The sequence below is a fragment of the Bufo bufo genome, chromosome 6 (genome assembly GCF_905171765.1).
Source record: "Bufo bufo chromosome 6, aBufBuf1.1, whole genome shotgun sequence".
Classification (NCBI taxonomy): domain Eukaryota; kingdom Metazoa; phylum Chordata; class Amphibia; order Anura; family Bufonidae; genus Bufo; species Bufo bufo.
This window is the reverse complement of record NC_053394.1, coordinates 354,303,533-354,329,720: the sequence shown is the minus strand read 5'-3', so window position 1 is coordinate 354,329,720 and position 26,188 is coordinate 354,303,533. Positions and strand designations below refer to the sequence as shown.

Genomic DNA, 26,188 nt, shown 5'->3' with positions numbered 1-26,188 from the left:
CCTGTACGGATACTTTATATTAAAGGGGTTGTCCCATTGCATAAGTGTGATAGGTGTCTGATCGGTGGTATCCAACCACGGAGATCCTTGCCAATCATGGTGGGGGGGGGCCCTGTGTTCCCCCATTTGAATGGAGCGTTGGTCATGCTTCCATATGGGGCTCCTGGAGGTGGCCGAGCTCTTGTACTCTGCAGTCTCCGGAAGCCGCAGATTAGCTTGCATGACTGCTGCTCCAGTAAGAACATTACTTCATTAGGGCATGCGCAGTACACACTTTTTCTCCCAGTCAAGAGTCAGGTCCCATGCTGTGCATACACCAACTAAGGCCTCTTTCACACGAGCGTGACGGATTAGGTCCGGATGCGTTCAGGGTGCGTTCAGTGAAACTCGCACTATTTTGCAAGCAAGTTCAGTCAGTTTTGTCTGCGATTGCGTTTAGTTGTTCAGTTTTTTCTTTGCGGGTGCAATGCGTTTTGATGCGTTTTTCACGCGCGTGATAAAAAACTGAAGGTTTACAAACAACATCTCTTAGCAACCATCAGTGAAAAACGCATCGCACCCGCACTTGCTTGCGGATGCAATGCGTTTTTCACTCAGCCCCATTTACTTCTATGGAGCCAGGGCTGCATGAAAAACGCTGAATATAGAACCTGATGCGTGAAAAACAACGCTCATGTACACAGCCTTAGGCCTCTTTCACATGACCGTTTTTTTTCCCCCCGTTTACGGGCCGTTTTTTGCGGTCCGTATACGGAACCATTGATTTCAATGGTTCCGCAAAAAAACGGAATGTACTCCGTATGCATTCCGTTTTTCCGTCTTTCCGTTACGTTTTAACATAGAACATCTCCTATATTTGGCCGCAAATCACGTTCCGTGGCTCCATTAAAGTCTATGGGTCCGCAAAAAAACGGAATGCATACGGAAGTGCATCCGTATGTCTTCCGTATCCGTTCCGTTTTTTGCGGATCCATCTATTGAAAATGTTATGCCCAGCCCAATTTTTTCTATGAAATTACTGTATACTGTATTTGCCATACGGAAAAACAGAACGGAAAAACGAAACGGAAACACAACGGAAACAAAAAACGGAACAACGGATCCGTTTAAAACGGACCGCAAAACACTGAAAAAGACATACTGTCGTGTGAAAGAGGCCTTATTGAAATGAATGGGTCAGGATTCAGTGCGGGTGCTATGCGTTCACGTCACGCATTGCACCCGCGCGGAAAACTCGCTCGTCTGAAAGGGGCCTAAGTGATGCATGGTGCAGGAGCAGAATTCAGGCTCTCAGTCGAACGAGGTAATGAAGAACTTTATCTTGGGTGCACCTAAGACCTGTCCTTGGTGCACTTTAGAGTTCATTTGCATATTGGAATAAACCGGCAGCTGAAGCATCCACCATGGGATTTCTGCTCATGTATTCCACCTTTAAGGGGAGGATAGTTATTCACTTCTCATTTGGTTAGTGGTCTCATGCTGTACCCCCGCTGATCCTGTAGTCACAGTTCGACCCATGTATACACTTACTACCAGACATCTTTGCTGTTGAATAATTGGGGGGGGGGGGGTTCTCCTTTAGGCTGAGTTTCCATGTTTAGGTTTTTTTATGCGGTTTTTCCAGCCAAATCCAGGAACTGATCATAAAGAGAAGACTCAGTCTTTCCTTCATATGTGTCCTCCGTGACCAAACTGCCAAAGGTGCCCCCTCATTGCTGAGACACAAAAGACGTCACGTGATATTGACTATGACATTATGACGGGCGGATCATGTATGATGTGTGTCCTGCTCTTCTTCCCTACAGCAAACTGTGATCTCCAGCCTAAATACTACCGACTTCCACGGCAGCGGTTATACCAGGTACAAAGGTTTTCTCTGTGGGATCTGTGCTGCGTTCATAGTGTAATGTTAGATATATCTCCACCTCTAGTAACATTTCACATCTTAAAGGGGTATTCGTTCCACTTTATTTTAATTTTTTTTGCAGACCGTATGCAAAACCACATATTTCAATGGGTCCGCAAAAAAAGTTACTCCGTGTCCATATGTCCATTCCGCAAAAAAATAGAACGTGTCCTTTAATTGTCCGCATAATGGACAAGTATAGGACTGATCTATTAGGGGCCAGCTGCTCCGTTCCGCAAAATACGCAATGCAAACGCACGTCATTCGTATTTTTGCGGATCCGTGTTTTGCGGACTGCAAAATAAATACGGTTGTGTGCCTGAGCTCTAAGGCTTATGTCACATGAGTGATATGGATTGTCAGGATCTGTTCAGGGAAAAACTGATGGTTTTGCACACAAGTTGAATCAGTTTTGTCATGTGCATAAAGAAAAACTGATTAACGCATTACATGCAGATACCTTCCGTTTTTCACACAAGCCCCATTCACTTCTATGGAGCCAGAGCTGCGTGAAAAACGCAGAATATAGAAGATGCTGCAGTTTTTCCTGACTGCAGAACTGATCAGTGATAAACGACGCTCATGTGCACGGACCCAATGAAGTGAATGGGTCAGGATTCAGACCGGATGCTGTGTGTTTACTACACGCATCGCATCAGGACGGAAAACTCGCTTGTATGAAAGAGGCCCAAGGGTTAAGAATCTTATTGAGCATATCCCAGCATACTTTATATCTTAGCGGTATTTACTGTGCAGTGGAACGGGAGAAGTTATTTTGGGCTGGGGAGAGGATGACTATAGTGTTCCTCAATGGAATTAATGACTGGTAGTCCAGAAGAAAGCCTGCTGCATGTTCATTATGTCATCTCCTCCTCCTTGTGTCCTGTATCTTCAGTATTTCTTTACCGCCATGCACACAGCATTATTCACGTGTGACGTTTTTCTTTTCTTTGCAGCATGGCCATTATCTATGGCGTGTTCTCTGCCTCCAATCTGATAGCGCCGTCCGTGGTGGCATTGATCGGTACTCAGTTGTCCATGTTCCTGAGCGGGATATTTTACAGGTAAGTGATGTTGGGGCTGGTTGTTGTCTCTATATTGCGGTACTATACTGAACTGTATAATGTATTTCGTGTAAAATATTTTCTCCCCTCCTTTTCTCATTTCAGTGCTTATATCGCCATGTTCATCCAGCCGTACACTTGGTCGTTTTACACGTTGTCCGTTTTAATTGGGATTGCCGCTGCCGGTGAGAGAATTTAAGTTCTGCGTCATGACTGTTACTTAGTGACAAGTGCAGCCATGTTGGGTGTCACTTCCCAGCAACTGATGATAAAACGGTCACCTTCTTGCTGGAAGTAGGGTGGAAGCGAGGGGTGTGCACGGATCTCACAGGGCCCCTAGCAAAACATAGTCTTTACAACATCAAACACTACTTTGGCAATGGACAAAGCAAAGTGCGACTTTATCAGATTTTTTGCAAATGTCTTTTTTATTTATTTATTTTGATAAGCAGAAGAAGTTTAAAGAAAAACTAAATTGGATGAGGCAGAGGGCAATTTTTTTTTAATTACTTTTTGGCTTCTTCTTTGGAAAAAATGGAATAGATGCTTCATAAATATGGCGCTCATTCTGAACTACAAATTTCCAAATGTAGTTAACCAGATAAGTGGCATAAATACACTAATAAATCTCCCCCTATACAGCTCTATGTCTGCAACTTTTTCTCAGTGTATTGTTAAACTGTCTGTCTGCAGCCACCACTAGATGGCGCTAAGTGCATAGGAATTTATACAGTTACTCTTTACTGCAAAGGAAGCCTTAAAGGTGTTGTCACTTCAGCAAGTGGAATTTATCATGTAGAGAAAGTGAATACAAGGCACTCGCTAATGTATTGTGATTGTCCATATTGCTTCATTTCCTGGCTGGATTTATTTTTCAATTGCATTTTACACAGCTCGTTTTCATGGTTACAACCACCCTGCAATCCATCAGCTGTAGAAAAAAGTGCCGGCCTCTCGTGGCCGGCACCGCGGGAGCAGGTCAGGGGATAAATTAATCTAATGGTTCTGCTTGGCTGTTTTTGGAAGCCCCATAGCGGTGAATGGTGGGGATGGCGCACGTGCACAATGTGTTCTCCGTTCACTTCAGGACCCCCTTCTTGAGATAGGAAGGACAGATCTGCCACCTTGGGATCAGAGGGCGCAACAGGAACCCCTGTGGCCAAAAGTCGATAACTTGTGTCTCTGATGGGAGGGATATAGTATAAAATATATATACGTAATGAAATATAATAGGTGAATGCGGGCTAAGTATAAAAACATAAGAAGGTCAAGCTATTCAAAGTTAAAAAGCTGGTTGAAAGAAAGATGTAGAACTCCCTTCACTGGGGAGGATGTCTGTCGGATAAAGCTCAAGACACCTTCAGACAGAGCCCCCCCCCTGCCGGGTCAGCTTTAAGATGTTGGAAATGATGGCAGCCAGATGTCCTGCGTCTTGAGATAGGAGCCAGTGCAAGAGGTGATGCCCACACCAATCAGATGTCTATGGCATATACTATCGATATGCCATAAATATCCCAGATGGGAATAGCCCTATAATTCATACCATAAGAAGCAATATCAGTAGAACAGTCCAAGCTCTATTATATATTAACCCCTCAACAGTCATATTTAAATTGTAAAAACCTCCCCCAAAATGTCACTTTTTTTAATTGTAGATTTTAAATTTCTGTCTGACGTAAATCTAGTTGGCTCACAACTTAGTTTTAACCCCTTATTGACCAATAACAATTCTCCCGCCCCCCCCCCCCCCTTCCCCCAGTTTTTCAGCGGTCATAACTTTATTTTTTTTCTTCCGTTTCGCTGTATGTGAGCTTGAATTTTGCAGGACGATTTGTAGTTTTTGTTAGGAACCATTTTGAGGTTCATACATTGTATTCATTAATTTTCATTATCTTATTTTTTGAGGAAAAGAGAAAAAAAATGTCATTTCAACATTATTTTGTGGCATTCACTGTATGGTATAAATAACATGATAACTTGATTCTGTAGGTCAGTACGATTTTTAAGTTGGGCTATTTTCACACTTGCGGCAGTGTGATCCGGCAAGCAGTTCCGTCGTCGGGAACTGCCTGCCGGATCCGCCGATCTGGATGTGACTGAAAGCATTTGTGAGACGCATCCGCATGCAGATCCGTCTCACAAATGCATTGCAAGAACGGATCCGTCTCTGCGCTTGTCATGCGGACAAACGGATCCGTCTTGTATCTTTTTTCACATTTTTAACAGTCTGCACATGCATTTTGAATGTCGGATTCGGCACTAATACATTCCTATGGGGAAAAATGCTGGATCCGGAATTCAGGCAAGTCTTCAGTTTTTCTCTTTTGCCTGATCAGTCAAAATGACTGAACTGAAGACATTCTGATGCATCCTGAACGGATTACTCTCCATTCAGAATGCATGGGGATATAACTGATCAGTTCTTTTCCAGTATAGAGCTCTGTGACTGAACTCTATGCCTGAAAAGAAAAACGCTAGTGTGAAAGTAGCCTTACCATATTTATATATATATGTGTGTGTGTGTATATGTGTGTATGTATATGTATATGTGTATATATATATATATATATATATATATATATATATATATATATATATATATATATATATATATATATATATATATATATATATATATTTATATTAATAAAAAAAAAATATTATTTTTTTTTTTTCCTCTCCTATACTGCAGGCTGTCTTCTCCCCCACTGCCCCCCTCCCCTCTACTTCTCCAGGCTGGCTGATATCTCAGCCAGCTGAATGGGGGGAGGGCTGCTTTAACTCTTCATATCATGGGCTTGGTAATGGCTAGAGTCTGGTCTTCTTTGAAAGTTAACAATCTAAGCTTTCAAGCAAGACCCGAATTACAGCATTATTTCCTCCAGAGCTGTTAGGAATGAAAGCAACTGTAACCTGTTTTCACTCTCACCTGCTATAACTCCCGACCGATTTCTAAAACAACGCTATCTCCTGATGTAGAGGAGATCATGCTAAGATTCTGGTCTTGTTTTAAAGCCTAGGCCCTCGGCTTTCAAACAAGGCCAGTCTAGTTTTTACCAAGTTCAAGATATGATGGGTTAAAGTAGGTCTCCTCACCTTGCTGCATGAGCTGTCCTTGGGCTAAAGTGTTAGTGCCTTTTCTCAAAGCCCGAGTGGCAAAACTGTAAGGGGGTTAATTGGTTTATCAGTCTCCTAGGAAGAAACAGATCACATATGTTTCCTATAGATTCTGATAAGGCTCTTATCTACTACTTTCTCCCAGGGTTTTTTCACAAACTATTTTTGACTCCTGATACAAATAGCCCTTTCCTAAGCACACGGTTAGAGGTCCAAGTGGCTCCCTAAATACAGGTGATTATAGCACCTCCCCACACATATCAATAGGATTTCCAAGGGTACCCAAAGAAAAAAAAAGCAACAAAATTAACAAGTAGTCAGAATGAAAGGCGGTCACAAGAAAAGGGTTTGGTTTCAACAGGAGGCATGAAAACTAAAATGTTGCTCTGATACAAAGAGACTGAAGGGGTTGTGCAGGATTTTGATATTTATGACCTATGCTCAGTATAAGTCACTAATATCTGATCGCTGAGGGTCCCCCCCCTGGCACCCCCCCCCCCCCCCCTTAAAGGGTTGTCTCACAAAGAGATCTCCTCTCTAAAGAGCCCTTTACACGGTCCGAGAATTGCATAGATCATCGCTAACGTGTTCATAGTAACGCTCGTTAGCGATGATCTGGTGGTGTGAATGTACTGCCGATTACTGCAAAATGCTCGTTAATCAGGTAATTGGATCATTTGTGTGAGCACAAAAATCCTGTTTCCCAACGGCAGATGGTGCTGTGTAAACACGATCTGCTGCCGGGGAAACAACGAGTCGTTACTCTGGAGGAGATCACTGCATGTAAGTACATCGCTCTCCTCCACCAGCGAGCAGTAGATTGTCGGGAAGGAACGCTTCCTTCCCGACAGTCTGCTGTAATATCGTCCCCTGTAAGGGGACCTTAAAGGGGTTGTCTCCCCTCATCAAATGGCATTTATCATGTAGAGCCAGTTAATACAAGGCACTTACTAATGTATTGTGATTGTCCATATTGCTTCCATGGAAACGAGCAGTGTATAATGTGATGGATAAATGAATCCAGCCAGCAAAGGAAGCAATATGGACATACATGATACCTCTACATGATAAATGATATTTGCTGAAGTGAGACAACCCCTTTTAGGTCTCTTCTTGGGACACATGGTCACCATAGAGCGGTATCCCCTTTCTAGGAGTCAGAACATAAAGTTTCTGACAAAACGTGTAGCCTACAATAACGTCAATTGTAGAGATAAGACCGGACCCTCTATTCACAAGCTTATCTATTATTTTCTTGTACAATGACCTCTGCACAGGTAACGTGCCCAGAAAACTCTCCCATATAAGCCAATGCAGTCCCCTCCTGACCATTGTGTCTTTGGTCCATGGGGCTGCCGTAAAGCAATTTTAATGCTTTGTAAATGCTGTCAAGAACACCTCAGGCAAGATGGCCGCCCCATAATCATGTTCAGGAATTGAATTAAAAAATCTACAATCAGAAAATAAAAACAGATTAGAAAAAAGGGATATGTGCTACTATCTGGATTTAACTGGCAGATAACATTTTTGGTGACACATTTGAACCAGGTCACTTTAAGAACTAACCAAGTTCCTTATGTTTTTCTCCAGTTCTTTGGACTGCGCAGGGGACGTGTTTGACTGTGAATTCCGATGACAAGTCCATTGGCAGGAACAGTGGCATTTTCTGGGCACTGCTGCAGTTCAGGTGCGCTGCTGTTTTATATTTTTTTTTATATTTTGTTTTTACACTATATCCTTCTCTATACAGATGAATTATGCTGAATTATTTCCCTCCCTTCTTGCAGTATGCTTTTTGGAAACCTCTATATCTACATTGCTTGGAAAGGAGAGATCATTATATCAGGTACGTTGCATTTTGGATCAGTGAAAGAAATATAAAGGGTTGGTCTCATCTCGCCGTTAGCATGGTGAGACGGGAGTACGCTCTGGCCCTAGGTGGCTGGGCTTATGGAAACAGCTGAGTGGGCCCAGCGCTTCATTGTTTGCATATCTCCCATTGTAGTTAGGGCTCATGCACACGATCGTATAAGTTTTGCAATCTGCAAAAAATACAGATGCAAAAATCCATGTGTATTCCGTATTTTGCGGAACGGAACAGCTGGCCCCTAATAGAACAGTACTATCCTTTTCCGTAATACGGACTATAATAGGAGATGGTCTATTATTTTGCGGAACAGACGTACGAACATACAGAAATGGAATGCACAATGAGTAACTTCAGTTTTTTTTGCAGACCCATTGAAATGAATGGTTCCGCATACGGTCCGCAAAAAAAACAAAACAGCGGACACTGAAAGAAAATACGTTCATGTGCATGAGCCCTTAGTGGGAGCTATGCAAACGGCCTTGCAGAACAAGCTACACTGCTTCCATAAGTCCCAGAGTTACTGAAGGCAGTGCAGCTGGGCAATGGTTTCAAAACTGTGGCTCACCAGCTGTTGCAGAACTACAATTCCCAGCATGCTCTGACAACCACAGGCTGGGAGTTGCAGTTTCACAAAAACTTGAAAGCCTCAAGTTGTGTGTCATTTGCTCACATGTTGCAGAATGAATATTTGCTTATACACGTCTCTAAAAATCCACAGAAAACCTATGTGGATTTTAGGATGTGAATTGTCAGAATTACAGCGTGCCATACAGCTTTTGCACAGTTAGGTTGACCACGATTTTTGTTTTAAATGTCCCTCCCGACCCAGTGGGACCTGTAAAGGGAACTATACTTTTCCCCAGTCGTCTCCATGACACCAAGTCCTGAGATTGACTTCCTTCTGATTGGACAGGAAAAACACAGAGAGGTTAAAACCCCCACCCCCTCCTCACATCACCAGTGTTTTTCCTGTCCCATCAGGATAGGAAGCAGGAGAGGTGCACGGAGCTCGTTTGGGCTCACCTGGAGTTTTTTTTTTTTTTTCATCTGGGCCGAGGTCGGATCTGCAGTGCAGCTCTCCCTCCTCCGTTTGGTTAGGCCTGGGCTCGGGCACATAGGTAGTGCCCCTGCGAAGATTCCCTCTGCGGCGGTCCCGGAGGGCTTGATGCAGAGGGAAGGAGGAACACGGCGGATCGGCACTGTGATGTGTCCCTTCCGGCCGGCAGGCGGATGACGTCAGACGCCGGGGGCGGAGCTAAGCGCGCTGACGTCATCAACATGCGCCACAGGTCCTGCAGCATGAGAAGCACATGGAGACACTATAAAAACGCTCAGGACCTGTGTAACGGCGCCCTGCATAGCGCGGCTCACATATTTTGGTGAAGCATCTCTGAAGCGGTCGGGAGTCAAGATGAGCACCCCCCTCACGCCGGGCTCTGGAACCGAGCCTGCATCAAACCCTGGGACAGGAGAAAAGGATTCGGCTTCTGCAGCCAAAAAAACTAGAAAATGTGGTATTTGCTGCAAAAGATTGTCTAACACTGGATCCAAGCCCCTGTGTAAAGAATGTACTGCCAGTGTCATCAAGTCTGAGTCTTCTAGTCTAATTGAAGACATTAGAAAAGTGGTAAAAGAAGAGGTTCAGCTAGCCTTAACTACCAGAGAACCTACTCCTCCCAAAGTTCCCCCCACTCAGGACGCCCGTAGTGTTAAATCACTTATCCTGGATTCCGACTCTGAGGGGCTGGCGGTCTCAGACTCCGAATCTGTCCAAAAACACCCGGCATCTTCAGATGAAGAGGGCGAATATAAGCGCTTCCTGTTCAATCCTGAAGATATTGATGAACTTATCAGGGCCATCAGGGCCACCATTCAGATGGAGATGCCTAAAACCCCTAGGTCTACCCAGCAAGAAATTTTTGGGGGTCTAGGTGAAAGGAAGAAGGCCGTTTTTCCAGTCCCTGATAGTGTCCAAAAATTAATTAGGTCTGAATGGGAAAAACCGGATAAAGGATCCTTTATCCCAAGAGGAATTAAGAGGCGCTACCCCTTTAGCCAAGAGGACTGTACGGATTGGGAGACCATTCCCAAAGTAGACGCGCCAGTGGCCAAGGTAGCAAAACATACGGCCCTACCGTTTGAAGACTCAGCACAATTGAAAGATCCTCTAGACAGGAAAGCGGAAAGTCTCTTGCGAAAGACCTGGGAGACTACGGCGGCCCTTCTCAAACCGGGCGTTGCCTCCACATGTGTGGCCAGAACACTGAACCTTTGGCTAGACCAGCTAGAGATACATCTGGTCAATAAGACACCACGGGATCAAATTCTAGAGAGCTTGCCTCTATTAAAGATGGCAACCTCCTTTCTAGCAGACGCAGCTGCTGAATCAGTTAAACTGTCCGCCCGTACAGCTGTTCTCTCAAATACAGCGAGAAGGGCACTATGGCTTAAAGCGTGGTCAGGAGATATCACATCTAAAAATAAATTAATCGCACTCCCCTTCCACGGTCAGTACGTTTTCGGAGAAGATCTAGATAAAATCCTAGACAACGCGACAAATAAAAAAAGAGGGTTTCCAGAGGAAAGATATAAACAAAAAAGGCAGCCCTTTCGTGACCGATTTTTTCAACCCGAAAATAAAAAAGATAAAGGGAAGACTGGGAGGTGGAGCTATGCGAAGGGAGGCAGGGGGAGAAGCTTCCTCTTCAACCCAAATCGGGCCGAAGCCTCCTCATCCAACAACAAACAATGACGCCATACCAGTGGGGGGAAGACTCGGCTCCTTTCTAAGATCTTGGGAGCATGTAACAAACAGCCGGTGGATCTTAAGTATTATACAAGAGGGTTATCTGATAGATCTTCTCTCTTCCCCTCCACAGAAATATGTGATCACTACCCTTCCCCCATCTCAAACTGCGACCTTAAAAAACGACATAAAAAACCTATTAACCTTGGACGCCATAGAGCCCGTCCCGAAAAATCAGACAGGACTGGGATTCTATTCCCGCCTCTTCATTATAAAGAAACCAAACGGGAAATCCAGGGTAATTATAAATCTGAAACATCTAAACAAATACGTAAGATATCAAAAATTCAAAATGGAGACCCTGAAGTCAGCAGTGAAACTCTTAAAAAAGGATGCAGTGATGGCCACAATAGATTTAAGCGACGCCTATTATCACGTCCCAATTCACAGGTCATCAAGGGAATTCCTAAGGTTCGCAATAGAATTGGAGGGAAACATTCAGCATTTCCAGTTCAGGTGTCTCCCCTTCGGGATCTCTTCTGCCCCAAGGGTTTTTACCAAAATAATGGCGGAAGCCTTGACAACCTTGAGAGAAAAGGCAATTTGTGTGATCCCCTATCTGGACGACCTACTGGTAGTGGCGGACAACATAGAGACCATGGGAATCCATCTCGGGTTAGTCCTGGATCATCTACAGAGCCTAGGTTGGCTCATCAATTGGAAAAAATCGGATTTAATCCCATCCAAACGGAAAGTTTTTCTGGGCATTACTCTAGACACAGTCTCCCAAAGATCCTTTCTACCACCTCAAAAGATAGTAAAACTTCAGACAGCTTTGAGGAAGTTCAAGAAGGAGAAATTCTGTTCAATAAGACAGGCCATGAAGGTACTAGGGAGTCTGTCCGCTTGCATTCCAGCAGTTGCCTGGGCACAGTTCCATCTAAGACCACTCCAGAAATTCATCTTAGACAAATGGAACAGATCGCAATTAACCCTAGAGAGGAAAATATTCTTAGATGCAGAGACCAAAAAATCACTAACTTGGTGGCTCAGCAATTCGAACCTAGAAAACGGGATTTTCTGGGCACAAGATCTCCCTCTAGTCATCACAACAGATGCCAGCCTCCACGGGTGGGGAGCGGTCGTCCAGGGGAACTCCTACCAGGGAACATGGGGGAATTACGTGAGCCAGCAATCCTCAAATTTCAAGGAGCTGAGGGCAGTGTGGGAAGCACTGAAACACACAAGTCAGCTGGCAAAGGGTCGTCACGTCCTAGTCTACTCGGACAACGCTACAGCCGTGGCCTTTATCCAACACCAGGGAGGCACAAGGCATCGCCCGCTACAGAACCTGGCAAACAAAATCTTTTCCTGGGCAGAAGGCAACATTCAATCTCTTTCAGCGGTTCATTTGAAGGGAGTTTTAAACATTCAGGCCGATTACCTAAGCCGGCACAGACTAGACCCAGGGGAATGGATGTTAGCCCCAGAAGCCTTCCATTTAATCACGAAGAAATGGGGCAGGCCGACGATAGACCTGTTTGCATCCAGGAGAAATCATCAGCTAAACCAGTTCTTCTCCCTCAACCCCAGGGATCATCCTCGGGCAGTAGACGCCCTCAACCAGAGTTGGACAACAAACTTAGTCTACGCCTTCCCCCCATTTCCGCTTATCCCCAGAGTGTTACAGAAGTTCCTAAAAGAAAAGTGTACACTAATCCTGATAACCCCCTTCTGGCCCAAGAGAAGTTGGTTCTCCCTCTTGAAAGCCCTCAGCGTGGAAGCTCCTCTCCTTCTACCTCAAAGGCCGGACCTTCTAAGTCAGGGACCTATTTCTCACCCAGACCTGAAAATACTAAAGTTAACAGCCTGGATTCTGAAGAATCCAACTTATTAAACTTTGGTCTATCAAAAAAAGTAGTGAACACCTTACTCCTTAGCAGGAAACAGAGTACCAACGACAAGTACCAAAAAATATGGAAGAAATTTGCTGATTGGTCTGGGACCTCCTTCAACCAGTTTAGAGCCAACATCTCACTAATCCTGGATTTTCTTCAAGAAGGGCTAGATTTAGGTCTATCCCCCAATACCCTTAGGGTCCAGGTATCGGCTTTAGGAGCACTATATAATACCAAGCTAACGGAACATCCCTGGATATCCAGATTCCTTAAGGCGGCAGATAGGATCAGACCTACAATTAGAAACATGGTGCCACCATGGAACCTTAATACAGTACTAGGGGGTCTAACCTCCGATCCATTCGAACCTCTGGACTCTATCCACATCAGATGGCTTACCATTAAAACGATTTTTCTGGTGGCAATAACCTCAGCCAGAAGGGTCTGTGAGCTGCAGGCCTTGTCCATCCAAGAACCATTCCTTGCAATATTTGAGGACAAATTAATTTTCAAATTAGATCCGACTTTCCTCCCCAAGGTAGTCTCGACCTTCCATAGGTCTCAGGACATTGTTCTCCCCTCGTTCTGTGACGATCCGAAAAACGATCAAGAAATCACTTACCACACATTAGATGTCCGGAGAGCGGTCTTAAAGTACCTGGAAGCTACCAGCCTTTGGAGAAAAGACAAAAATCTGTTTGTCCAATTTTCAGGTCCTAACAAAGGGAAGAAAGCGGCAAAAAGTTCCATCTCCAGATGGATTAAGATGGCAATCTCCGAAGCATATAAAGCTCAGGGAAAAGACGTCCCTGCTTCCCTAAAAGCACATTCTACGAGAGGCATGGCTGCCTCCTGGGCGGAAAAAGCCTCAGCCTCCTTACAACAGATTTGCAGGGCAGCAACATGGAAAAGAGTTCATACTTTCACTAAGCACTACAGACTAGATGTAGCTGCTAATGACGACCTAAGATTTGGACGTAAGGTCCTGTCGGCAGTTGTCCCCCCCTAATTGTATCTTTGATATTGTCTCAGGACTTGGTGTCATGGAGACGACTGGGGAAAAGAGTATTACACTCACCGGTAATCCGGTTTCCTGGAAGTCTCCATGACACCACATATATCCCACCCTTTTTTTCTGCTATTAGCTATTATCCTTTCATCCTGGGGTTCTTCGTTAAAATACACTGGTGATGTGAGGAGGGGGTGGGGGTTTTAACCTCTCTGTGTTTTTCCTGTCCAATCAGAAGGAAGTCAATCTCAGGACTTGGTGTCATGGAGACTTCCAGGAAACCGGATTACCGGTGAGTGTAATACTCTTATCTGTTCCCCGCTGCTTGGTTTCAGCGCTGAAGCTCCAGGGCTGTGTTCACTGCACTTCTGCCCGGACAGGGTCACGTGCGCCACTGCAGCCAGTGACTAGCCCCAGCAGTGATTGGCAAATGTGACCCCGTCCATGCAGGTGTTTTATGTATGGGGACCAGAAGTTCAGTGAACACAGCTCGGGAGCCACTGAGCCTGAAAGGAGCAGAGGGGAGGAGGTAAGCACAGATCTCTTCACAGGTCCTGCTGGGCAAAGGAGCAATTTAAATAATAATAAAAAAAATCCTGGACAAATCCTTTAAAAGGAACCTGTCACCAGGATTTTGTGTATAGAGCTGAGGACATGGGCTGCTAGATGGCCGCTAGCACATCCGCAATACCCACTCCCCATAGCTCTGTGTGCTTTTATTGTGTAAAAAAAACGATTTGCTACATATGCAAATTAACCTGAGATGAGTCAGAGCTTGAAAATATGACTCTTCTCTGGTCACACAAGTAAGATATGACTCTTTTATGCTAATTTGCATATGTATTAAATCGTTTTTTTTTTACACAATAAAAGCACGCTGGGTATTGCGGATCTAGCAGCCCATGTCCTCAGCTCTATACACAAAATCCAGGTGACAGGTTCCCTATAAAGAAAACCTGTCTCCCGACGTGTCTGTTTTAATAAATACTTATTTTATCCATAAATAAAAATCTTTTACCAGAACTCTATGTTGTGCAGTTCTTCTGTTATCACTATTTTTTTTTTTTTTTATAAATTGCCAACTGAGTCTTACCATTTCCTTTCTCAAAGGGGTGTGTCCCTAAACTGTTTGACGTTGTTAGGCCTATTGCACACGACCGTATGGCTTTTTCAGTGTTTTGCGATCCGTTTTTCACGGATCCGTTGTTCCGTTTTTTGTTTCCGTTGTGTTTCCGTTTCTGTTCCGTTTTTCCATTCCGTTTTTCCGTATGGCATATACAGTATACAGTAATTACATAGATAAAATTGGGCTGGGCATAACATTTTCAATAGATGGTTTTCAATAGATGCATTTCCGTATGTGTTCCGTTTTTTTGCGGACCCATTGACTTGAATGGAGCCACGGACTGTGATTTGCGGGCAATGATAGGACATGTTCTATGTTAAAACGGAAAAACGGAAATACGGAAACGGAATGCATACGGAGTACATTCCGTTTTTTTGCAGACCCATTGAAATGAATGGTTCCGTATACGGACCGCAAAAAAGTCCAGTAAACGGGGAAAAAAAACGTCCGTGTGCAATAGGCCTTACACTGATTAGACCATGTTGAACTCTGTAGGGACTCAATCCTGACTTGGTAACACCCAGTTATCAATTTATTAATATAAATCTAGGAGGAATAACAGAGGAACGGTGCAATGCAGAGTTGTAAATAGAAGATGTATTTACCAAAATAGACTGGAGAGCAGACCTGAAAGTGTCCGGATGCGGCTTCCTGCCAATCTGATATTGATGACCTATCCGAATAATAGATCATTGGTAGTAAATTCCCATAAAACCCCTTTAATAAATTCTGTTACTCTCAGTCACATCAGGCACTGATTGTATCACTATCAGTCTGAGATCCGGTTGTTTTCTGACCTATATCATAGGGTTCATACAATCATGGAAAACACTATTTAAATTGTTAGCCGTCGCGGGTATTAGTTGATCGCTTCAGGTCCTGACGCCATTGTTAAATGGCTGCTTTTTGTCAGGGGAAGCTATGGCCAGCCAGACAGATGTAGTTTTACAAGTCGGTGCATGTGGATGAATGGCTGACTGAAATAAATGGCCACCCACGTAGGCGAGGACCCTCTTCTAAGATGACAGGATGTATGGAAAGGGTTTATTCTGATGGGATGACCCCCTTTGGGAAAAAAAACCTAAAACTAATCAATACGATCTCTTTTTTAATAGTGTGTAAATGTCAATCATCTTCTTCATATTGTTTCGGCCTCGGTTCACACTTCCATTACTTCATTTCCTTTGCTTATTGGCCACATGCTTCCCTATTCTATCCAGTAAAATAAATGGAAACCTAACAGACTCATTGAGAGAAACCAATGCAAACCAGATCATACTGTATTCATCATCACCTTTATGGCTCTTGAGTCATGACGCCAGTGTGTACAGAGCCTTGCTCGAGGATACCGGGCTGTGTGCGTTCCGCAATTTGCAGACCACACATGGCCGACACTATGATAGAAATGCCTATTCTTATCCGCAATTGCAGGCAAGAATTGAACATGCTTTTTCTCGTGCGTGGCATTGGGGGACACAGCACCATGGGTATATGTCCAACTACCACTAGGAGGCGACACTAGACATAAAAAAGTGTTGGCTCCTCCCCGTTGGGCTATACCCTCTCCACAGACACTAGGCAGATCAGTCTTGTTCTAGTGTCCATAGGAGGCAGACCTGACCTGCTTTTTGTGCACGTCATCCTGCTACTTTATTTTTTTCTTTTCTTTCTTCAATCTTTTTTTTTTTTTTTCTCATCTCTGCCGCTTCCAGCCTGCTGCAGGGGTGGCTCCATCGTGTTCCACTTTAGTTGCCCCCCTGCGGGCGCGTACTCAGGTACTTGGGGCCTCTCCTGCCTGCCCATTCCAGCTCCAGGTTCCTTGCTCTTCTCAGAGGGGCAGTTCTTCCTCCGGCTGTCGGCTCCTTCTCTCACTGGGTCGCCATCTTCTGCTCTCCTGCATGGGGCGCGCTGCACAGCTCCTGGGGTCTGGTAGGCAGCCTCTGGCTGATTTGCTCTGCAGGCTCCTTCCCCCTCCCCTCTCAATTTCCGCATTCTCCTGCAGCCCTGCACCTGTTCTATAGCTGCTGCAGCACCTCTTGGGAACGTGGCATCCGGGGACAGATAAGACAGCCCTGCTGCTCTGTGAGGGCCTCCTCTCCCTGCCTCCCTATCGGATCACCACGTATTTCACGTGAGTCCGTTGTCTACGGAGGTTTCCATGTGGTCGCCTTGTCCCCCTCCCACCATTTTGTGTGTAGGTCCCCCCTGAATGGACTCCCTCCCTGTCGAACCATGGGAACCTTGCCTGACTCGCCCAATCCCTGGCGGAGTCGCTGGAGCGCTCAACCCCCCCCCCCCCCCCCCCCCCAGGGTCCTCCCTGCAGATGGGCCACGCTCACGCTCAGATGCAGGGTCACGCAAGGAGTAGCCCACGGACCTTCCTCGGGTGGTCTCAACTAGCTTCCACCCCTCCTCGGCCTTCTCTGTCAATTGCCTCTGGGGACACCTCTGCACCGATTCCCTCGGAACAGAGCATCAGGCGGTCTTCCACCATGTAGAATCCCTCTGTGTGGTCAAGACAAACGTGCACGGTGGAACCTACCCTACCCAGGTTTGGTGCCCCTCTAGTGGACTTTCGGATGGCGCGCTCCTGCCTGCACAGGTAAGGCAGCCGTCACCGTGTTTAGCAACTGGGACACCTACACGGTGTCTCTGGTACGTGCGCCCTCGTAGGCTGTACACGACAGACCTTCCTGGTTCCCCGATCCAGGGGCTATGTTCTGGGCAAGCTGATAATTCAGGCAAACGCCTCTTGTAGGGTTGGTAACCCTTCTCGGCCTCTAAGGGTTCTTTTGTAGTGCCTGTACCAGAGGATACAGGCCGGCTTCTATTGCCGTGGCGATTACATCTGTCTGTTTCCAGCCGCCTTGTTACTTCCATAGGTAGTTCCTACACCTACTCCAGATGCTGTAGCCATTACTCCTGGCTGGCTCTATGGTGTTCCATGCGGCACTATTTCCCCCTACCGGGCGAGATATACAGGCCACCTTCAATTTCCGTAGCAATTGTACCTGTCTGTTTCCAGCCACCTTGCTCCCTTCATGGGTAGAGTACCTACACCATCTCCTGATGCTGTATCCAATATCCCTGGCGGGCTCTATTGTGTCCCGTGCGGCACTAATTTTCTCCTTTTCGGCGAGATATAGAGGCCACTCTCAATTGCTGTAACAATTGCCTCTGTTTGGTTCTAGTGGGCACCAGGCTGCCACCTTGGTCCCTTCATGGTAGAGTACCTTCACTATCTCCAGAGGCTGTTGCTGTTGCTCCTGTCTGGCCTTATGGTGTACCTTGCGGCACTATTTCTCCCTTACCGGACGAGATATTGAGGGCACCTTGTATTGCCGTGGCCACTGCACCTACCTCTTCATAGTGTGCACCAAACAGCCATCTTACTCCCTTCTTAGGTAGAGTTCCTGCACAGTCTCTGATGCTGCAGCCGTTACACCTGTCTGGCTCTATGGTGTGCTATGTGGCCCTGTTTCCCTCTTTTCGGGTGAAATAGAGGGCCTCCTTCAGTTGCCATTGCACTTACTTAATTGTGGTGTGCACCTGTCGTTCTTTGTGGTACCGTGCGGCCCTTCCCGAGTGGAATTTAGGTACCATTGCTATCGCGGCAGCCGTTGCACTTCTCTGGTCCTAGGGTGCACCAGGCGGCCACATCGCTCTAATCTTAAATCTAGTACCTCTACCATCTCCAGATGCTGTACCATTGCACCTGTCTGGTCGTATCTCTACACTACACGGCCGTATTTCTACTTTACAGGTTGAGGACCTGTACCCTCCAAATGCGGTCGCATTCCCGGATGCTGTGGCTTTGTTTCATGCAGCCACTTTACCTCGGTTTTAGTCGTGTATTTTTTTAGTACCCACGTGCTGGGCCCTATGGTGCAATCTGTGACCCATACAGTTTCTGTATTACTGGGTGCTTCCTTCCCCGGGCTCTAATCTGTGCTGCGGATGTTGGTTACTTCCCTTTTTGGTTCTTCCATACATCTGCCACTCCGTTACTGTAGTGCTCTATGTTCTCCTTGTACTTTCTCAAGGCACTGTCCACAACAGGCCATCCTGGTTCAGCATGTACATGGTAACCATATTTGGCAGGGGTGGGCCAGCCCAACCCCCACCTCCACCTTGTTGGTCTAGTGCTACTTCTGGTGTACCCAGTATATGGCTGATCTGGTGGGTGGTCCACATACAACCACGCTCCCTACACCATGGCCAGGTGGTTGTTGGCTTTTGTGCTAGGGTTGCTATGGCCATCCATATAAAATACTGCTGTCTGCTGCACTCCGCGTTCCCTATATTATAAAGGAGTACCCGCGTTGTTTTTTATTACAGAGCAGACCATTCCTGGTGGAGTACAGTGATCTCCACTGGATCTTCTCCGTGTTGGGGTACGTAGCTTGGTGAGCACCGGCCGCTGCAGCAGTTTTCGGCCATCACTGGATGTCCTCCACCACACGGAATCCTTCTGGGGTCAGCGACATTATCCTTGCTGGACGTCCTCCCTGATGAGTCAGGGACAGAACTACTGAGCGCCACACACCTGCCTGGTGGGTGAATTTTCTGCTGATTGCTCTGGCATCGGACAGGGTTCCGTAGTTCCTTCTGGGTCCGGGTGTTCCCTTATATTCTCTGCTTAGTTGTACTATCTAACAGAGGGCAGTCCCCTGGGACCTTGCTATTGTCTGCGCCTGTCAGGTACTCTCTCCCCCGGGGAGTCTTCTGTATGTCGGTCGCAGCTGGTTTCTACATTTCGTGTAGTCACTCCCGCTTCTTTTATAGCGACTTCGCCATTCCTTATGCATATGGGTGTCTGTTGTTTTAGTGGTACAACCCAAGCCGCTGTACTTGCCCTCCCCCGGGACAATGTATGCGGATTGCTATACACTATTCTTAGAATGGCTAGTTGTCCATGGCCAATTCCTTCCCCTATGGTGGTTCTTTTCATTTTTTCTTGGATATTCTGTTTTTTGCTGTCCTCTGGTGGTTCAGTTCCTTGTGAGCCCATAGCGGGTACTCCTTTCTGGATTCCTCGTCCCCGTTCATTTGACCACACAGATTCTGTATGATAATCGTTGTTTGGGAGGGGCCTGGGTTGATGTGTCCCCTTGTGGGTTCCAATAGCCTTGTGGACCTCTCTGGATTCGTGTCTATCTTCCCATCCTCCCACGTCAAGTACCTGGTGTTGAGTGGTTTAGTGCATTTCCACCTTATGGTCTCCTTTGGGAGGGACTTTCTCCTGTTTGTAGAACCTTCCTCCTTAGATTGTTGGGAGTACTCCCCTTCTCCTCCCATGTCCCTCAGTCCAGTGTGTCCCTGCTGAGATTTCCTGGGCCTGCATCTCCCTGATACTTCATTTGGCCGGAGTTTCTCCGGTCTTGCGCTTCTCAGCGATATTTTGTTTTCAGAGGCTCGTTCCTCGTCTCCTGATTTTGGGATGCAGGTCTTATCTTATCTTCTTTTTTCCTGGCCTTTACTTACAACCCCTTCCTTTTCAGGGGTGGCGGTTTCCCTTAGCGCCTTCTGGCTTCCCTCACTCCAGTGTGTCCCTGCTGAGTTTTCCGGGGCCTGCATCTGGTCCCCTTTTTTCCCTGATACTTCGTTTGGCCAGAGTTTCTCCGGTCTTGCGCTTCTCAGCGATATTTTGTTTACAGAGGCTCGTTCCTCGTCTCCTGGTTTGGGGGATGCAGGTCTTATCTTTTCTCTTTTCCTGGCTTTTACTTTCAACCCCCTCCCCTTCCAAGGGTTGGCGGTTTCCCTTAGCGCCTTTGGGATTTTCTCCTTTCAATAGGGCGCTTAACTTCTTCACCTGCTTTGCGGTGAGGGGAGACCTGCTCCCTTCACATGTGAGCCTTGCTTTGGCTTCCCTCACTCGTTTGGCCTTCAGTGATTCCATGTTTCCTTTCTCCCCTGGCCTGCCTGTGCTTTCGCCTGAGACAATTAGAATGTTAGATGCTCCAATACGCGGTGATGTCCTACTTTCTCTCCAGCCTTCAACTGAGCTCGGTGTTCCCCTTTGCCTTGTTCTTGCATTTGGGACTTTCTCCCAGGCATTTGTCCTGGGGTGCTGGCAGTCTTCACTGTGGCTTCCTTGGGGTTTCTCCCTGGTTATATGGCTTCCTGCCTATTCCGTGCCTTTCTCCTGTTGGGTCCCATGGTTCTTCCGCACCTGTATGCCCAACAGGTGGCATGGCTGTTCTTTTCCCACCCTCGGGGACTGCTTTTGGGACGTCCCATGGTGCGATGTCCCCCAATGCCATGCACGAGAAAATTAGATTTTTTTTGTACTCACCGTAAAATCCTTTTCTCGTAGTAGGCATTGGGGGACACAGATCCCACCCTATGTTTTTTACTTCTGCTTCTCCGGGCTGGTCTCTTGATCTTTCCTGGTACGGGAGTTGTTAGTTCCTTGCCTTTCTTCTCTCTCCTACTGCTTTTGGTACAAACTGATCTGTCTAGTGCCTGTGGAGAGGGTATAGCCCAACGGGGAGGAGCCAACACTTTTTCTCGTGCATGGCATTGGGGGACACAGCACCATGGGTATATGCCCAGCTGCCACTAGGAGGCTGACACTAGAAACAAAAAAGTGTTGGCTCCGCCCAGGTGGGCTATACCCCTCTGCAAGAGCCGAGATACACCAGTCTAGTTCTAGTGTCCGTAGGAGGCAGACATGACCTGTTTTGCAGGTCATCCTGCTAATTTTATTTTTTATTTTATTCTATTTTTTCTCTTTCTTTGTACAGGTTTCTTCCGGACGCAGGGGTGGCTCCATCGTGTTCCACTTTAGTTGCCCCCCTGCGGGCGCATACTCAGGTACCCGGCAGCCACCCAGTCCCCACTTATCTGCTTCCGCAGCGGAAATCCGGCGGACCCACGGCTCCCGTGTTGAGTCCGCCGAGGGGGTGGTCATTGCTGCGCCTGAAAACGTCGGAAGGTGAGTATGGCAGTATCCTGTACTCCCCATCCTCACCCCCACCCACACCACCTCCACCACCAACCACCTCTTGTCTGGTCCCCCTTTTTAGTTTAGGGAGGCTGGTGGCTCTAGGGGGCACTGCACGATTGCCTGGGCATCCTTTTTGCGGGGGGAAAACTTCCTTGGGGCACCCTCGTTTCTAGGGCCTGGCCCTTTCAGACGGCCGACTCTGTTCTTTCGGCTCCTTCCCGTACCTACGGGTTTCCTCCGGCTAACTACCTGGCCTTCCGGGCCCCCGCACTCCCAGAGAGTCGGCGCTGCGTCCCCGCTTCTGCTGCTGCCTCCGGGCGTTATCGCGGGCGTCCGTTTCCGGCAGCATTTTTTCTACTCGAGGCCCCGGCTTTTCTCCAGCCTAGGCCGCAGGTCACGTGGGGCGGAGCTCCGTCTCCGCCTTCTGCCTTCCCGGGCTTTTTTCTCCTCCCTCCCCTCTGTGGGCGGTGCCCTGGGAGCCGCGTTTTTTCCTACCAATCCAGCACCAGCGCGGGCTGCTGGGGGGGCGTGTCTTTCTCGACTACCGGCTCCTGTCCGGCTCCTGTCCTGCCTGCAGCTGTCGCATCTTGCTCCTGCGACTCGGCTCTCTGGACGTGCTTCTGTGGGACACAGCACCTTGGGTCTGGTAGGCAGCCTCTGGCTGACTCTTTTTTTTGCTTTGCAGGCTCCTCCATCGCCCTCATGTCTTCTTCTGGTCGGGCCCCCACTCCCCCTGCCGCCATTTCCACTCATTACGCCTGTTCCGTGTGTAATAGGAAGTTCCCATGCGGTCAGTCTTCCTCTCTCTGCGTGCAGTGCCTTCCACCCAGTCCGCCCCTGCGGCCCCCTCTTTGTCGGTCCTTCCGGAATGGGCTGCTACCCTGTCCCAGGCCATAGGTAACCTTGCCAGCCTCTCCCAATCCCTAGCGCAGTACTTGGACCGTCTGCCCGCTCAGATTGCGGCCGCCTCGGGCAGGGACCCCCCCGCCGGGGATGTCCGTTCCCGCTCTGGTACGAGGTCCGGCAAGCGACCTCGCACAGCCTCGGCTGGGTCCCATTCTTCCTCAGCTACCCCGGATCACTCCCCGGTTAGGTCTGAGTCGGGCGAAATTTCTTCTTCAGCCGCTTCCGCCGTTCCTGGGGACTCCTCCGCTTCTGATTCTGAATCAGAGCGGTGCTCGGCGATGTCTGCGGCTATTCAGGACCTCATCAAAGCCGCCCGTGACGCGCTCCATGTGCAGGACGTTCCCTCCTCCTCCTCCCTGGAGTCGGTGTCCTTCCGCCGGGCTAGGCGTTCCACTGTGGTCTTCCCGAATCACGAGGATCTGGACGCACTTCTGGCTAAGGAGTGGCGTCATCCTGATCGGCGCCTTCATCTTACCAAGGCCTCTGACGTCCCCTATCCTTTTTCTGAGGAATCTGTCAATACTTGGACGGTTCCTCCTCAGGTAGACCCTCAGGTTGCTCGCCTGGCGAATCCCGCTGACAAACGGGTCGACTCTTTGGCCAAGTCTGTTTTCATCGCAGCGGGTGCCGCCATCCGTCCTGCGTTTGCCGCCTCCTGGGTGGCTAAGGCCTGCGCTATCTGGGCAAAACAGCTTGTTCGCGCTTTACCCCCAGACTCTGATCAAGGGGAACTGGCAGTGCTTGCCTCTCAAATTTATCAGGCGTCCAAATTTCTTTGCGATGCCTCTATGGAATCGGCCCGCCGTTCCGGCCGCTAACTCTGTGGCCATTCGCCGCACCATCTGGCTTCGTTCTTGGGCGGCAGATGCCGCCTCCAAGAAGGCTCTGATTTCCCTTCCCTTTCTCGGTGGGAAGCTCTTTGGGAAGTGTTTGGAGGAGCTCATCTCGGAGGCCACTGGCGGTAAGAGCTCTCTTCTTCCCCAGAATCAGCCTCGCCGCCGTCGTTTTCCTGGGTCGTCCTCTCGGGCGCAGTCCTTTCGGTCCTTTCGGGCCCCCCCTGCCCGATCTGACAAGAAGGCCTCCAGGCCTTCCTTTAAGTCCAAGCCCTCCTGGCATGCCAAGCCCAAACCTGCTCGCCCCCAGTCCACTAAACCTCCTTCCGCATGACTCCGTCAAGGTGGGAGGGCGTCTGCTCGCCTTTCAGGACGTCTGGCAAGCAAGTGTAGAAGACGCTTGGGTTCTGGAGGTAGTCTCCTCCGGATACAGGATCGAATTTTCCGATCTTCCGCCGGGACGGTTCTTCCTGACGTCGCCCCCCCAGGTCCCCCTCCGGGGCAGAAGATTTTTTTCAGGCCATTAGTTCCCTTCGCTCTCTAGGGGTCATCGTTCCGGTTCCAGAATTAGAACGCTTTCGGGGGTTCTATTCGAATCTGTTCACGGTTCCCAAAAAGGACGGTTCGCTCCGTCCTATCCTGGACCTGAAGGCGCTGAACCGCTTTGTCCGGGTCCGTCACTTTCGTATGGAATCCCTCCGGTCAGTGATCGCCTCCTTGGACGATCATTCAGGACGCCTATCTCCACGTCCCCATTGCCCTCTCCCACCAAAGGTTCCTTCGCTTCGCGGTGGTTCTCTTCATTTCCGAATCGTAGCCCTGCCCTTCGGCCTGGCCTCTGCTCCGAGGGTCTTCACCAAGGTGTTGGCGCCTCTCATGGCCCTTCTACGTGCCAGGGGGGTCGCCTTGATACCTTACCTGGACGATCTTCTGATTCGGGCCCCGTCGTTGGAGGACAACCTGTCCAGCCTGCACATCACCCTCTCAGCTCTTGCCCAGTTCGGGTGGCTCGTCAACCACTCCAAGTCCTCCCTCGTCCCATGCCAGAGGATGCATGATTTTCGACACTCGCCTCGGGCGGGTGTTTCTCCCCCCAGAGAAGATTGCCTCCCTTCAGGCGGGGGTGACGCTTCTCCGCGGCCCGTCCACCCTGACTATCAGGACATGTATGCGCGTCCTGGGGAGGATGGTGGCTTCCTTCGAAGCCATTCCCAATTCCACTCCCGGGACCTTCAGTTGTTTCTTCTATCCAGGTGGGACAAGTCCCAGGCAGGTCTCGATCGCCTGGTTCGTCTCCCTCTCCAGCTTCGCCAGGACCTTTCCTGGTGGCTGCTTCCTCGGACGGTGTCCCTGGGCCGTTCCTTTCTTCCCCCCAGTTGGCGGGTGGTCACGACGGACGCCAGCCTCTCGGGTTGGGGAGCGGTCCTCGACTCTCTCACAGTCCAGGGTCTTTGGTCTGCTCAGGAGTCCTCCCTGCAGATAAATGTACTTGAGCTCAGGGCAATTTTCCTGGCACTGTCTCACTGGACCCCACGTCTTCGCGGTCTCCCGGTCCGGGTTCAAACAGACAATTCCACCGCCGTGGCTTATCTGAACCACCAAGGGGGCACCAGGAGCGTGATGGCCTTGCAGGAAGCCTCCCATATCCTGCGCTGGGCGGAGACCCACGTTCCCGTCCTCTCCGCGGTGCACATTCCCGGGGTCGACAATTGGGCGGCAGACTTCCTCAGTCGTCAGCTAGTCGACCCGGGCGAATGGTCTCTTCACCCAGAGGTGTTCCTCCAACTTTGTCACCGATGGGGAACTCCGGACGTGGATCTTTTCGCGTCACGTCTCAACCACAGGATCCCGCGATATGTCGCGCGGTCCAGAGACCCTCAGGCTTTCGCGGTAGACGCCCTAGTTCTGCCTTGGTCTCAGTTCAACCTTCTGTACCTGTTCCCCCCCCATTCCCCTCCTGCCCCGAGTGCTCAAGCGTCTCAAGGCAGCCCGGGTTTCGGCAATCCTGGTGGCTCCGGATTGGCCCCGCAGGGCGTGGTACGCAGATCTAGTGTTTCTGCTCGCCGACGCCCCGTGGCGACTTCCTCTGCGCCACGATCTCCTTTCTCAGGGTCCTCTGTACCACCCGAATTTACTTCAGCTTCGTTTGACGGCGTGGCCGTTGAGACCGCGGTCTTGAAGTCCCGTAGCCTCTCGGATTCTGTCATTCAGACGATGCTTCACGCTCGCAAACCCCAGTCAGCCCGTATTTACTACCGGACCTGGAGAGCGTATTTTGCCTGGTGCGAGTCTGGGCGTTTCCGCCCTCTCCATTTCTCCGTCCCTAACGTTTTGGCCTTCCTTCAGGCCGGTTTTGAGAAGGGTCTTCGCCTGGCTTCTCTCAGAGGACAGATTTCGGCCCTCTCAGTCCTTTTCCAACGTCCCGTGGCCTCGCGGGCTCAGGTTAGGACTTTTCTACAGGGTGTCGCTCGCCGAGCCCCTCCCTTTCGTTTTCCAGTGGAGCCGTGGGACCTGAATCTCGTCCTTGGCGCCCTTCAGTCTTCTCCCTTCGAGCCTTTGGCAGAGATATCTCTGTCGTTTGTCTCGTTCAAGGTGGCTTCTTAGTGGCAGTCACCTCCATCCGCCGGGTTTCCGAACTGGCGGCGCTTTCTTGCCGTTCGCCTTTCCTGGTTTTTCATCAGGACAAGGTGGTGTTGCGTCCCGTTCCCTCTTTTCTTCCAAAGGTGGTTTCCTCGTTTCATATCAATGAAGAGATCGTCCTTCC

At 48.7% G+C, this 26,188-nt stretch overlaps 1 protein-coding gene across 2 annotated transcripts in view; it reads left to right on the top strand.

Annotated features, from left to right (window-relative positions):
• The window catches only part of MFSD11 (major facilitator superfamily domain containing 11), a 73,894-nt gene that overhangs the window by 3,292 nt on the left and 44,414 nt on the right, over window positions 1-26,188 (top strand). For both annotated transcript variants that reach the window (XR_005779588.1, XM_040435592.1), the window contains exons 3-7: window positions 1,806-1,861; window positions 2,863-2,970; window positions 3,076-3,155; window positions 7,678-7,774; window positions 7,875-7,933. Coding sequence is in view for 1 of the 2 variants with exons in the window: in XM_040435592.1 (XP_040291526.1) it covers window positions 1,806-1,861; window positions 2,863-2,970; window positions 3,076-3,155; window positions 7,678-7,774; window positions 7,875-7,933 (400 nt within the window). In the remaining variant the exon portion in view is untranslated. The remainder of the gene's footprint in view (window positions 1-1,805; window positions 1,862-2,862; window positions 2,971-3,075; window positions 3,156-7,677; window positions 7,775-7,874; window positions 7,934-26,188) is intronic.